This window comes from Cylas formicarius, unplaced genomic scaffold (genome assembly GCF_029955315.1).
Source record: "Cylas formicarius isolate icCylForm1 unplaced genomic scaffold, icCylForm1.1 PGA_scaffold_3__17_contigs__length_32017465, whole genome shotgun sequence".
Taxonomy (NCBI): Eukaryota; Metazoa; Arthropoda; class Insecta; order Coleoptera; family Brentidae; genus Cylas; species Cylas formicarius.
Genome location: NW_026844326.1, coordinates 15,214,305 through 15,229,065, shown reverse-complemented (window position 1 = coordinate 15,229,065; position 14,761 = coordinate 15,214,305). Strand labels below are relative to the sequence as shown.

Genomic DNA, 14,761 nt, shown 5'->3' with positions numbered 1-14,761 from the left:
GTCTGTAAAATGTCGAATTACACACCGATCTAGCGTGCGGGAAGCGTCACTTTGCCACTTTAGTTTCGGTTCTAATGGATCCGAGCCTCTTCGGACATTTCCGGTTCCGACGGTCATGTCAGTGAATGTATTGGTGCTATTTTGCTAAAATGTACTCAAAAACTATCCTTTTAACTTTTTAAGTCACTCGTTCATTAAACACTCGCTGCGCTCGTGTCAAATAAACTCGTGAGTCAAATGCCGTTACCGCACTTTTTGCATAATATACTATTATTTTTATACGGATTGTTAAAGAATAGAGTAAAAAGCGGTACAGTCATTGAATAAAATACAAATAATCAGTCTCTCAATTTTCCTCTGTATATATAAAAAGCCCTTCGAAAGCAGTGTAAGCACTTGGTATGTTCAAAGTCACTTTTTCAGTTATTTTTTGTATCTCCTAACAAGCAAAAAAATTATTTCGTTATTAACAGCATCCGCAGTTGCCTTTTTGAGTGTGGTAAACGGCATTTGAATCACGATTTTATTTCGCTTAAGCGGAGCGGGAGCTTAATAAACGACTGTCTTAAAAAACTTTCCAAACGTGTTGCGTACTATATCCAGTGACATGGCAGTCAGAATTGATAAACATCAAAATTCAAGCCGGAATAACGAAACGGAACGAAAATGACGTGCTAAAATGACAAATAATTAGGTATTTTATAGAAGAGAATAGAAAATTTTATATATACTTCAAATAGATCATTCCGATTCCGAACGTTTAAATAAGGTTGCTCAAAGCAAAAAAACGAGCCTAAAGAAATCTACACGATATAGTTCTTGTGACCTGCCCTTGCAGGCCAGATAAATAAATTTACAAATACATACATAATATGTTTCCAATATGACCGCAGTATTTTGAGGAGTTTGGAATGTGATTCTGGTATTCGCTGCATAACTAAATGACTGGCAACTCGAAGCTTGTAAGCCAAAATTTATGGATTATTTTCGGAGGTAAATAAACATGTTTGCAAAACGAAAAAAATATATTTGAAAAAGGATTTCGGCATACTTCGGTAGCCAAGTTTTTTTTTATCTCCCGCAATATGTATTCTAGAATTAAATAGAGCAAAGTATGTATACAGTTTATGTTGTTTTGTAGTCGGGAAACTAACGAGGCCCTAATTAAAACTATATTTGCTTAGAGCGCAATACTTTTCACTGTTAAAGCACTATACCGTATCGAAAGCTTTAGTAAATTTTCCCACCATGATTTATGGATTTAAATGAGTAAACTTTTTTATAGTTACAGTGCCATCTGGTGTCTACTCCTAGACATCCTCATTTCGTAGCCAATAAGACATCCAACATAAAACCATGAGAGTTTTGAATGAAGAGTCCGATTCTGTTTGTTTCAGACATTCCGTGACCAGCGGATAGATGGCAGCGGACTACCGCTTCTTACCGAAGAGCATCTGACGAACACGATGGGCATGAAACTTGGGCCCGCATTAAAACTCCGCTCAATGTTGGCCAAAAAGCTGGGTTCGTGTAACGTCTGCTTGCACTGTTCCCATTGTCACAATTCGGGGCAATCGCCAGAGCCCGGAAATAACACCGGAAATACGTCCGACTCCGGGGGGACGTCCTGAAAGTTGTTTTATAAATTGATGACTTTTTTTAAGGAACCGTCTGTTGTGAAAATGGCGAGTGTGATTAGGGGCGTTTTGATAAACGAGTGCGATAAGATTAGCGAATTTGAGATTTATAAATTAAAAAATAAAAATTGTTTACGTTGAGTTTTGTTAGGAGGTGTAAAAAGCCAACGCGCCAACATTTTTATCCACTATAGTGAGCCTATGATTTTCTATTTCCATTTTCTATAAGTAACAACTCATTAGCAAGCGATAATAACTAAAATGATTAATAACAATGATATCACATTCTAGTTATTTATGTTTATGTTTAGAATGATGCTACCTGCATATGTTACAGAGTACATTGGAGTTATTACATCTCTATAGAATTGTGTTGTACCAAAAATATGGAATTACTTGGAACCCTGTATAAATTATTCAAAAAGTAATGCTTTTTATCATATTGCTTCTCATTCAAACTCTTAAAAATGGTTTTATTTGTCTGGTCAAAGAATATGTTGAATTGACTACTAATTTAACTGTATTGAAGAATTGAAACTTTCCTTTTCTAATTTGGATCTAATTAAAATATTAAGTGCTCTAGTTTTCTGAAAAATCTTTTGGTTAGTTTTGATTAGTCCATTATTAAGGTTTTTATACACAAGAGACTTCGGAATATAACCTCATGCATGCTTTTCTTTCTTTCTTTCTTTTAATGTTTGCACTTGTAAAAAAAAAATGTTGACTAGCAAGTTAGACACAGAAAATACAATAAAGGCAATTTTTATTTCTTAAGATTAGCAATTTGGGTGGGAATCCTAAAAGTATTAGCTGCTAAAATGAAAACCACTGTTCGATTTTAACAAACTATATAAAAATAATAAAAAAATGAGTATTGTATGTCAACTGTATTCAAAGTAAACAAAAATTGCAATTAATAATGGATTTATGAAAACACATTATTTCAGATTTTGTATTTTTATTTTATGTTGTGCAAAATTACGATTGAAATGTTCATAATATATTATGCAACAAGTGCGGTAAACGCCATTTGACTCACGAGTTTATTTGACACGTGCGGAGCGAGTGTTTAATAAACGAGTGACTTAAAAAGTTTATTGAATGTGTTGCATATTATACTTTTTCTACGACCGTCACGAATACATTTCCTGACATGATCGTCAGAATTGACAAACGTCAAAATTCAAGGCGCGGGAAATAGCTCCGAAAACATCCGATCCCGTGCGGTAAAATCCCGGAAATGTCCGAAGTGGCCCGTTTCCGTGGGAAACGACACTGACGTGGTAAAATGACGCTTCCCGTTCACTAGATCGGTGTATAATTGGGTATTTTACAGACGGGAGTAGAAAAAAAGATTTCCCCTACTTGGTACTAAATAATGAACGAACAAATCAATGAAAACAAAAGCTTTAATCAATTTAAATTTATAAGCTGACATTACCAAAACGACTATTTTTCAGTAAAAATTGTTGTATTGCTTTTCTAAAATTCAAGAACCCTAATGTTTTCTTAAGGCTTTAAAATTTATATTTGTAAAATTTGTACACCTTAGGCTGTAAACCTGAAAGGAAAAGGAAAGGGAGTTTGGCACAAAAAGTAAATAATTTTTGAAAAACTTTTTTAAATGTTTAATTTTATATCTCATCAATTTTGAAATACCCTGTATAACCCGAATTATAACATTTGGCCACAATCAATCTTAACTCGTGGGCGGCACAAATTTTAATATATCTGATAAGTTAATAGAGCAGCTATGGAGAAAATGTAATATACAAAATATCTAAGTTCCTAAATAACGAATAGTTTTGGTAAGATTTACAAATGTTAAGAGTGTAATATATTTTCTGAAAATTTTCTAGCTTAGATTTTGATAATATTTGCTCAATACAATAGAGTATCCGATTCTTTACTGAATTACGTTTGGAACCATGTATTTATATTACATGGAAGGAACTAGCCTTGTAACATTAAACAAAACAAATGTAATTAATGCCTTAATATCACAATGAAATGTTTGCAATATGAGATATTTGTACATAGTATAATAATATTTCTTAAAATGTAAAAATAAAAATAATAAAGAAAAGACGTTATCGATGTAAAGTACAACCCCGAGTGTATAGTATTGTATTAAAAGTATTTATGAGAAATAAGCATTTTCATTCGTACCAAGGTAATGATTCTAAAAGAAGACAGACGTATTTGAGATAATTTATAAAAAATATACAAAGATAAATATTGAGGTGAATTGGAAAACGAAATTGTGGAAACAGCAACCGTAATACGATTGTAAAACTCATTAAAAAACAAAAACAAACAAATTTTCTCAATTAAATTATAAAGACAACGGAATACATCGCTAATTCCAATCCATAAGTATTTTTAACAGAAAATACCTAAATATTGTCCATAATATGGTGGATGCTCCGCAAAACCCAAAATTTGAATTAGAATAACTTCATTAATTACTTACTAAATGTATTAAAAATTGAAATCTAAAATGCCTCTATCAAATTAAATTTGGATTTTCCATTTAGTTATTGAGGTGGTATTTTCTCCAACGCTACGACGGAATATTGAGGGAGGACAAGAAAAAGGAAATGAAAGGAAAATTGTTCGAAAATCTCGCATCGGAATTGAGAAATATTTGCATTAATTAAAACGAATTTGAATAAGGTAATTGCTGTGCCTGAAATTGTTGCTCTGTAATTAACGGAAATTAGTTTTTCGTCTAATGTTAAAAAATGTATCAAACTATCAAAAAATAGAAAAGGGTGGATCAGCTTGCGGATACCAAGGAACTCCCCCTAGTAGAATCCTTTAATACAAAAGAGTGTTATGAAAGTCTAATTGATGTTTGGGGCAAAATTAAAAATGAGTTATTACATTTTTAATTTTCAATTTTGAAAGTTTTTTTAAATTTTCGATTGCAATACTATTTTATATGAGATAGGGCTAGTTTCATTAGACTAAGGAATGGTAAAAATTCTATAGCGGTTTAGGAACATAGCATGGGAAAATCGGAAAAAGCCGTGGAGGAAAAGATGGAGGAAGGTCAAAAGAATGGAGAATGTCAACTAGACGTGTTCAAGAAGACCAGCCTATTTTAAAGAGGAAACACTCATCCTAGAAATAATTTTGATGGAGCTTTGACATTGTGAAAGAAAAAAGTTATAAAGTTAGTCAGTCAGTCAGTAACTCGTTTATTAAACACTTGCTCCCCTCAGCTCAAATCAAACCAAAAAATGTCTGTTAATTACTAATTTCTCTCTTTAAATATCCCCAAAATTTCCTCAAAATAACCATAACTTGAAATATGCGAACTGATATTGTATGACACATTGACTATAATTTTAAACTACATAATAGTGATATGGTGGTAATTTCGCCATATAATGTGCTGAAAGTATTCCTGCAACTCATATAATTAGTAAATTATTTGTTATAAGAATACCAATCATAAACACCGGGTTCATTGTATTGACATCCTTACTTTTTTATTGAAATTATCGTCATCTCCACTACAAACATGTTTAATCCTGTCTACATGCTGTTTCCAGTTTTTTTCTGTTATCTTTAATATTTTCGTTAAGCTCAAATGTGTCAAAATTTTTTTCTGATGTTCTTTTTTGGTCTCTTCTTGTACAGCACTCATAAAATTTCATTTCTTTTTTCTTTCTTTAAGGTTGTGGTATGTGAAAGTTGGCACAGCCTAGATTTGTAAAATTTGAATTCTGGTTCGTTCCTAGTTTTGTACTTTAACGTTCTTGTGACTGTTACATTTATGCGGGCACATAAACAATCACATATCAAATGAAAACTTGTGTTTGTAATCAAACAATCTAGGCATTATCTTTAAGAAATCTATAACGAAACAACACTTTGACACAAAAAACAAAAACATTCATTTTAAAAAAAACAGATGATTTGAATGTTCTCAGCTACATTTCAAATTCTTTCAGGCTATAGAAAGCATCGACCGGCAGGAGCCTCTTCACGTAATTTTTAAATTGCTATGTTGATAATTTTTTTAGGCTTGGAGGAAGCAAAATATAAGAATTATGGTCCTGAATAATTTATTGGCCTTTAATAAAACATATGACTGAGTTTTGGTTTCAAGAACATTATTACGGGTATATTAATTGTGGACTTTTGTGAATTAAATATTCATGTTATTGTGTAATTAAGGGTATTTTAAGTAGACATATGCGCAGCATTGTTTTTATGCATTTGAAGTACCTCTTTACAGAATTGTCTCAAAGAGGGTTTAAAAATTAACCCACAAATCATGTTGCGTTGAGATGTTGCATCTGAGATATTAATAGTATATTATGCAACAAGTGGGGTAAATGGTGTTCATTAAATGCTCGCTCCGCTCGTGCTAAATAAACTCGTAAGTCAAATGCCGTTTACCACACTTGTTGCATCAAATTCTATTTTTTTTACCCTTCTGTACAATACCTAATTATACAGCGATCTAGCGTGCGGAAAGCGTCACTTTACCACTTCAGTTTCACGGATCCGAGCCACTTCGGACATTCCTGGAATTTTACCGCCGGGCTTGGGAGTAATCGGATATTTTCTGAGATTTTACCGCACGGCTTGGATTTTGACGTTTGGCAATTCTAACGAACATGTGCGTGAATGTATTGTGTGTATAAGAAAAACCAGCCGTAGTACAAAATAGCATATTATGCAACAAGTGCGGTAAACGGCATTCGACTCACGAGTTTATTTGACACGAGCGGAGCGCAGCGGAGTGTCTTAAAAAAGTTTACCGTGTTGTATGTATACTGTACTTTTTCTACGACCGTCAATTTTTGGGAACATTTTCGCAAAACAACAGGAATATGACCTTCAGAATTGACAAACGTCCAAATTCAACGTGTGCGAAATATCTCCGAAAACATCCAATTGCCCTTGTGGTAAAATCGAGGAAATGTCCGAAGCGGCTCGGATCAGGGGAGAACGAAACTGACGTGCTAAAGTGACGCTTCTCGCACGCTAAATCGGTGTGTAATTAGTGTGTATATGTAACACAACATTATAGCTAGCTTCATTAGGTACCATCGTCTCCAAAAACGTAACTTTCATTTCCCATAACTTCTCGTGACAAAAACAACAAATATCCAGAGCAACTTACTGCATGTAACACTGGAATGAGTAGTAACACAGCATTATAGCGTTCTTGATTGATCTTGGTAATTGTTAGGCACAATTGTCACCAAAAATGTAGCTTTCCTTATAAAGAATTTTTCTTGACATACACAAGAAATACTGGCAGCGGATTACAGCTAATTTGAAAAGGAATTATTTAGGAATTCCATGTAATTACATAGAAATTCCGAAGACCTTCAGAGGAAATTCAATAATTCTGGGAAGAAATCCATAGGAAACTCAAGAATTATAAGAAGAAATTCAGAGGAAATCTTAGGAATGCTGGGAATAATTCCAGATGAATTATAATTTATTTTGTATTCGACGGCTGACTCAGAAGTAAATTCCTCTGAGACCTCGCAGTTGAAACAGGATTTATTCTTGTTCCTGTCTAGCGTCGTTGCAGGAGCGACAAAAACCAAAATCCATTGTCTAGCAACAAATCGACGGGCTTTAACAAGATCTCTGCAGCATCTCGTAATTAGACGTTGGCTGGATTACCGCCGTTTCCGGGAAATGATGGAGCTGGAAAAAGGCGACAGTTATAAGTGACGTACAAAGCCCGATCGTTTATTTGACGGTGGCAATTCCATTGTAAACTTTAATTCTCGGGATTTATGCGCCAGGAGGACTTATTTCATCGGAGTAATCTCGAAAATGGAGCGAAGACTCTGTCGAAAGGTATGTGGAAAAAAAATTATTTGACCGGAAGCGTCGAATGTCTATCACAAATTTTTTAGCACAAATAATCCCGAGTTTGAGATATGTTTTCTTAAAACTTGCTTAATCGATGTTGAGGCGCAAATTGCTCTAAAGTCATCTGCGTCGCGGACTATTTACTCTTTTATTCGAGCGAATCGAGAAAGAAAAAACTTGGAGCTACTCGAAAATGTACGAGATTCCTTCTACTTTGTTTGCGAAAGCGAACTTTCTGCCTTCAAACTTATCCGGGGGGTATGTTGCGTCTTATCTCGTCCGCATTCGATACGACAAACAAGTTTATTTGCCGTCAACTTGAAATCTTCCGTCACCTCGTTTATTTTTTAGTTATCAATTAAATTGCTTGCTAGGAAATAAATCAGAAGGCGTTCTGGAGTTAGGATTAGAGTGTCCTTTTTTCGGGGCCATTTTTTGTTTGCGAGTTTGTTATTCACGTGGGAATATCAATCTCAGCTGTTAACTTCTAGGCCTAGAAATAAATATTATCTCCTCATGTTGTTACGAAAACACAGAATAATAACTAGTTTTCTTTATTTTCTTTGAAACATTTTTCACTAATGGAAAAGGTAACTGTACACTTTAATATGGCAACTTTTTCTTCTTCTTCTTCGCCATTTTCCTTTACAGTTCACTTACATTACAATACACTGGAGGTTCCCATTCCAGTACTCGTTTTGTCTTCTAGTATTCGTGTACGTGACCATACCATTGTAATGCTTTGTTTTCTAATTTCCTTGTTATCGAGCATTCTATTGCCAATCGTAGCCAAATTTCTTCAGTTCTTATTTTGTCTTCTCACAAGTTCAATTCGACCGTTCTTATTTTGTTTCTTATCGTTGGTGTCATTGGCCATACTTCTGCTCCATATAAAGTGATATTTTGTATTATGCTTTGGAAGATTATTTTTTTGTTTTCCTTAATAAGAGTATTGTTCCCGATTGTGGTTTGTTTTCCTCGTGAAATTTTTGTCTCTATATCCCTTAAACATGTACGATCTTGGTCTGTTCTTTTAGCTTTCTTATCAAGTATTCCATGTCCTCTTTTTCCTGTGCAAAAATAACTTGATCATGCGCGAAAAGAGCTGAATGGAATATATTTCCTTGTATCCGTATGTCCATCCTTCTCCACTTGTTATACCATCTCTTTAAAGCTATATATATATATATATATATATATATATATATATATATATATATATATATATATATATATATATATATATATGATGACACTATATTCGCTCGTTGAACTCCGACTGGAATCCTGCATCCGACTGGAATCCTGCAAATCTTGCATCCGACTGGAATCCTGCAGACGTTTCGCCAAAATCTCACTTGGCATCTTCAATGCTCGCGCACCGAAAACACTTCGAACACTGGGAGGTTATCGGCGGTGCGTGCGGTATTTGTACTCTGCGCCGGAGATGGTAACGGTGCTGCTTGTAGTTGCGATGTCCCCGTTGGCTGCTGCACATCGCTCTGCTGTTTGATTATCGTTCTCCACGTGTTGGATAAATGCAGAGCGTCGTCTCTCGTATTGAGGTGTCCGGACTTTTCTATTTCGATGGCCTCTCGTATAATCCTAGTCCTAAAATCAGGAATATTAGCTATTTGTTTGCAAGTACCGAAATCAATTTTATGGCCTGTCTGATGTTGGTGCTGAAACAAAGCAGATGTTATTTGTTTGTTTCTTATGGCTAAACGATGTTCCTCGAGCCTGGCTGAAATCCTTCTGTTGGTCTGTCCCACATACGTCAGGCTGCACGATCCGCATGCTACACTGTATACTCCTTGGTTTTCCAGAGTAATTTTTTGTTTTGGGTTTCTTAGTATTGCTCCGATGGTATGGTCAGGTTTGTATGCCGTTGATATGTCGTGTTTCCGTAATATTCGGCCGATTTTGTCAGTAACCCCCTTGATGTATGGCAGGACAGCGATCGATCTTCGTTGGGTCTCGTCCTGCACTCTCTGCTGCGGCTGTTGTTGTTTACCGATTGCCTTGCTGATGGTGCGCCTTTGGTATCCGTTTTGTTGAAGACAGGTACTAATTTTCTTCAGTTCTTTATCTCTGTTCCTCTCGTTTGTGAGCCTGAAGGACCGAGCAATTAATGTATTTGCCACTGCCTGTATCTGTGATGGGTGGTGATGAGATTTAGCGTTCAGATATCTATTAGTGTGTGTTGGTTTTCTATAGACAGTGTGTTCCAAGTGTCCATCTTCGGTCCTTGTGATGTGCACATCTAAAAAGGGCAGACTGTTATCCTCTTCAAGTTCTATTGTAAATTGAATCCTTGGGTGAATGGAATTCAGATGATCTAGGAATTTCAAAAGCTCCTCCTTGCCAAAAGGCCATACAACAAATACGTCATCAACGTATCTTGTCCATAGTTTTGGCTTCAGATTTGCCTTCTCTATTGCTTTCTTTTCGAAGTAAATCATGAAGAGGTTGGCAATCACAGGTGAGAGAGATGATCCCATTGCTGCTCCATCTATTTGTCGGTAAATTTTCCCGTTGGAAAGACTTGCTTGGACGTTGGAAACGATCTCTTCGACGGGTACTCTTTTTGGAGCTATTGCGTAGTTAAATCCTTTATTCAGTACGCTGACTTCTGTATCGGAAAGATGGTATGCTGAAATATTATGAACTGTACTGCTTCGGTTTGTATTTGGCACTTGTCCTAATTTTTTGGAATTTGACTGAAGGATTTCTAATTTCTTCCACAGTTTTTTTGACGTGATGTCCTTGTCTTTCTCAGTGCGCCATGATGTTAATAATTCTATGCGGTCCCACAGCAACTGATGGATCTTGTTGCTCAGTTTCAGGTGGAGTCTGAAAAGTTGTAGCTCAGTCTCACTAATTTCATACCGGGTCCGCCTGATCTGGTCTTGGAGTAGGGCCTTGCTAGCTTTGTCCAGGATGGCTTGTGTCTTTCTGGTGCGTGTGTGATAAGACAACCTTGTAAATGTTGGCAGCAAGTTTTGGTTGCGGCAGCTTTTAAGAAAATTCAAGTTGCACAGCGAAATAACCCTCTTTTGTCTTAGTTTTTCATAACACTTGGTGGCTGTAAAGGTCTCCTTCCCGTAAAGGTGTATGATATTCTCACGTATTGATTCACGGATGGAAAAATGTGATGACACTATATTCCGGGATATCATCCGTTCGCTCGTTGAACTCCGACTGGAATCCTGCATCCGACTGGAATCCTGCAAATCTTGCATCCGACTGGAATCCTGCAGACGTTTCGCCAAAATCTCACTTGGCATCTTCAATGCTCGCGCACCGAAAACACTTCGAACACTGGGAGGTTATCGGCGGTGCGTGCGGTATTTATACTCTGCGCCGGAGATGGTAACGGTGCTGCTTGTAGTTGCGATGTCCCCGTTGGCTGCTGCACATCGCTCTGCTGTTTGATTATCGTTCTCCACGTGTTGGATAAATGCAGAGCGTCGTCTCTCGTATTGAGGTGTCCGGACTTTTCTATTTCGATGGCCTCTCGTATAATCCTAGTCCTAAAATCAGGAATATTAGCTATTTGTTTGCAAGTACCGAAATCAATTTTATGGCCTGTCTGATGTTGGTGCTGAAACAAAGCAGATGTTGTTTGTTTGTTTCTTATGGCTAAACGATGTTCCTCGAGCCTGGCTGAAATCCTTCTGTTGGTCTGTCCCACATACGTCAGGCTGCACGATCCGCATGCTACACTGTATACTCCTTGGTTTTCCAGAGTAATTTTTTGTTTTGGGTTTCTTAGTATTGCTCCGATGGTATGGTCAGGTTTGTATGCCGTTGATATGTCGTGTTTCCGTAATATTCGGCCGATTTTGTCAGTAACCCCCTTGATGTATGGCAGGACAGCGATCGATCTTCGTTGGGTCTCGTCCTGCACTCTCTGCTGCGGCTGTTGTTGTTTACCGATTGCCTTGCTGATGGTGCGCCTTTGGTATCCGTTTTGTTGAAGACAGGTACTAATTTTCTTCAGTTCTTTATCTCTGTTCCTCTCGTTTGTGAGCCTGAAGGACCGAGCAATTAATGTATTTGCCACTGCCTGTATCTGTGATGGGTGGTGATGAGATTTAGCGTTCAGATATCTATTAGTGTGTGTTGGTTTTCTATAGACAGTGTGTTCCAAGTGTCCATCTTCGGTCCTTGTGATGTGCACATCTAAAAAGGGCAGACTGGTATCCTCTTCAAGTTCTATTGTAAATTGAATCCTTGGGTGAATGGAATTCAGATGATCTAGGAATTTCAAAAGCTCCTCCTTGCCAAAAGGCCATACAACAAATACGTCATCAACGTATCTTGTCCATAGTTTTGGCTTCAGATTTGCCTTCTCTATTGCTTTCTTTTCGAAGTAAATCATGAAGAGGTTGGCAATCACAGGTGAGAGAGATGATCCCATTGCTGCTCCATCTATTTGTCGGTAAATTTTCCCGTTGTGCATAAAGTAAGCGTTTTTCAGGCAATGTCTTGACAGATCCATTATGTATGGCGGAAGATCTTCGTTTTCTTCTATAAGCAAGAGTGCCTCTTCTACTGGAATACTCGGGTAGAGGGATTTGACATCGAAACTTGCCATAATGTCGTCCTTGTCCATCCTGAGAGAACCTAAAATCTGAGTGAAATGTTCTGAGTTTTTAACATAGGAATCTGCCTTTTCCACTATAGGCTGAAGTGCACTGGCCAGATGTTTTTCGAGCTTGCATAATGGTGAATTAAAGGCGCTTACGATTGGACGCAGGGGAACCCCGTCCTTATGGATCTTTGGGAGCCCGTAGAATTTTGGGCAACGACTCGATTTTTCCCTCGGAATAAGTTTCTTCTTTGTATCCTCGTTTATTGATGAATCGAGAATTTTGGACTTAGTTGTTTTTTCCAAATATGTCGTGGGATCTCTGGTGACTAGTTTGTATATTGGGTCGTTCAAAATATCCTCCAATTTTGCATTATAATCCGACGTATTCATGACGACAGTGGCATTTCCTTTGTCTGCTGGCATTATTAGAATGTTTTCGTTTTTGTTTAGATTCCTTAAGGCTTGCATTTCTTCTCTGCTTAAGTTTGGTTGCGGTGGTTTTGACTGTCTTAAGACTCTGGCGACATCTTGCCTAATTAACTCCGCATCTTGTTCGTCTATGGTGGAAAGACTTGCTTCGACGTTGGAAACGATCTCTTCGACGGGTACTCTTTTTGGAGCTATTGCGTAGTTAAATCCTTTATTCAGTACGCTGACTTCTGTATCGGAAAGATGGTATGCTGAAATATTATGAACTGTACTGCTTCGGTTTGTATTTGGCACTTGTCCTAATTTTTTGGAATTTGACTGAAGGATTTCTAATTTCTTCCACAGTTTTTTTGACGTGATGTCCTTGTCTTTCTCAGTGCGCCATGATGTTAATAATTCTATGCGGTCCCACAGCAACTGATGGATCTTGTTGCTCAGTTTCAGGTGGAGTCTGAAAAGTTGTAGCTCAGTCTCACAAATTTCATACCGGGTCCGCCTGATCTGGTCTTGGAGTAGGGCCTTGCTAGCTTTGTCCAGGATGGCTTGTGTCTTTCTGGTGCGTGTGTGATAAGACAACCTTGTAAATGTTGGCAGCAAGTTCTGGTTGCGGCAGCTTTTAAGAAAATTCAAGTTGCACAGCGAAATAACCCTCCTTTGTCTTAGTTTTTCATAACACTTGGTGGCTGTAAAGGTCTCCTTCCCGTAAAGGTGTATGATATTCTCACGTATTGATTCACGGATGGAAAAATGTGATGACACTATATTCCGGGATATCATCCGTTCGCTCGTTGAACTCCGACTGGAATCCTGCATCCGACTGGAATCCTGCAAATCTTGCATCCGACTGGAATCCTGCAGACGTTTCGCCAAAATCTCACTTGGCATCTTCAATGCTCGCGCACCGAAAACACTTCGAACACTGGGAGGTTATCGGCGGTGCGTGCGGTATTTATACTCTGCGCCGGAGATGGTAACGGTGCTGCTTGTAGTTGCGATGTCCCCGTTGGCTGCTGCACATCGCTCTGCTGTTTGATTATCGTTCTCCACGTGTTGGATAAATGCAGAGCGTCGTCTCTCGTATTGAGGAACATCGTTTAGCCATAAGAAACAAACAAACAACATCTGCTTTGTTTCAGCACCAACATCAGACAGGCCATAAAATTGATTTCGGTACTTGCAAACAAATAGCTAATATTCCTGATTTTAGGACTAGGATCATACGAGAGGCCATCGAAATAGAAAAGTCCGGACACCTCAATACGAGAGACGACGCTCTGCATTTATCCAACACGTGGAGAACGATAATCAAACAGCAGAGCGATGTGCAGCAGCCAACGGGGACATCGCAACTACAAGCAGCACCGTTACCATCTCCGGCGCAGAGTATAAATACCGCACGCACCGCCGATAACCTCCCAGTGTTCGAAGTGTTTTCGGTGCGCGAGCATTGAAGATGCCAAGTGAGATTTTGGCGAAACGTCTGCAGGATTCCAGTCGGATGCAAGATTTGCAGGATTCCAGTCGGATGCAGGATTCCAGTCGGAGTTCAACGAGCGAACGGATGATATCCCGGAATATAGTGTCATCACATTTTTCCATCCGTGAATCAATACGTGAGAATATCATACACCTTTACGGGAAGGAGACCTTTACAGCCACCAAGTGTTATGAAAAACTAAGACAAAGGAGGGTTATTTCGCTGTGCAACTTGAATTTTCTTAAAAGCTGCCGCAACCAGAACTTGCTGCCAACATTTACAAGGTTGTCTTATCACACACGCACCAGAAAGACACAAGCCATCCTGGACAAAGCTAGCAAGGCCCTACTCCAAGACCAGATCAGGCGGACCCGGTATGAAATTTGTGAGACTGAGCTACAACTTTTCAGACTCCACCTGAAACTGAGCAACAAGATCCATCAGTTGCTGTGGGACCGCATAGAATTATTAACATCATGGCGCACTGAGAAAGACAAGGACATCACGTCAAAAAAACTGTGGAAGAAATTAGAAATCCTTCAGTCAAATTCCAAAAAATTAGGACAAGTGCCAAATACAAACCGAAGCAGTACAGTTCATAATATTTCAGCATACCATCTTTCCGATACAGAAGTCAGCGTACTGAATAAAGGATTTAACTACGCAATAGCTCCAAAAAGAGTACCCGTCGAAGAGATCGTTTCCAACGTCGAAGCAAGTCTTTCCACCATAGACGAACAAGATGCGGAGTTAATTAGGCAAGATGTC

General features: G+C 38.0%; 1 protein-coding gene across 1 annotated transcript in view; it reads left to right on the top strand.

The window, feature by feature from the left end:
- The window catches only part of LOC132699937 (kinesin-related protein 12), a 172,772-nt gene extending 168,999 nt beyond the window's left edge, over window positions 1-3,773 (top strand). The window contains exon 7 of the mRNA XM_060666933.1: window positions 1,398-3,773. Coding sequence (XP_060522916.1) covers window positions 1,398-1,631 — 234 coding nt within the window. The 3' untranslated portion in view covers window positions 1,632-3,773. The remainder of the gene's footprint in view (window positions 1-1,397) is intronic.
- Window positions 3,774-14,761: the final 10,988 nt, after the last annotated feature.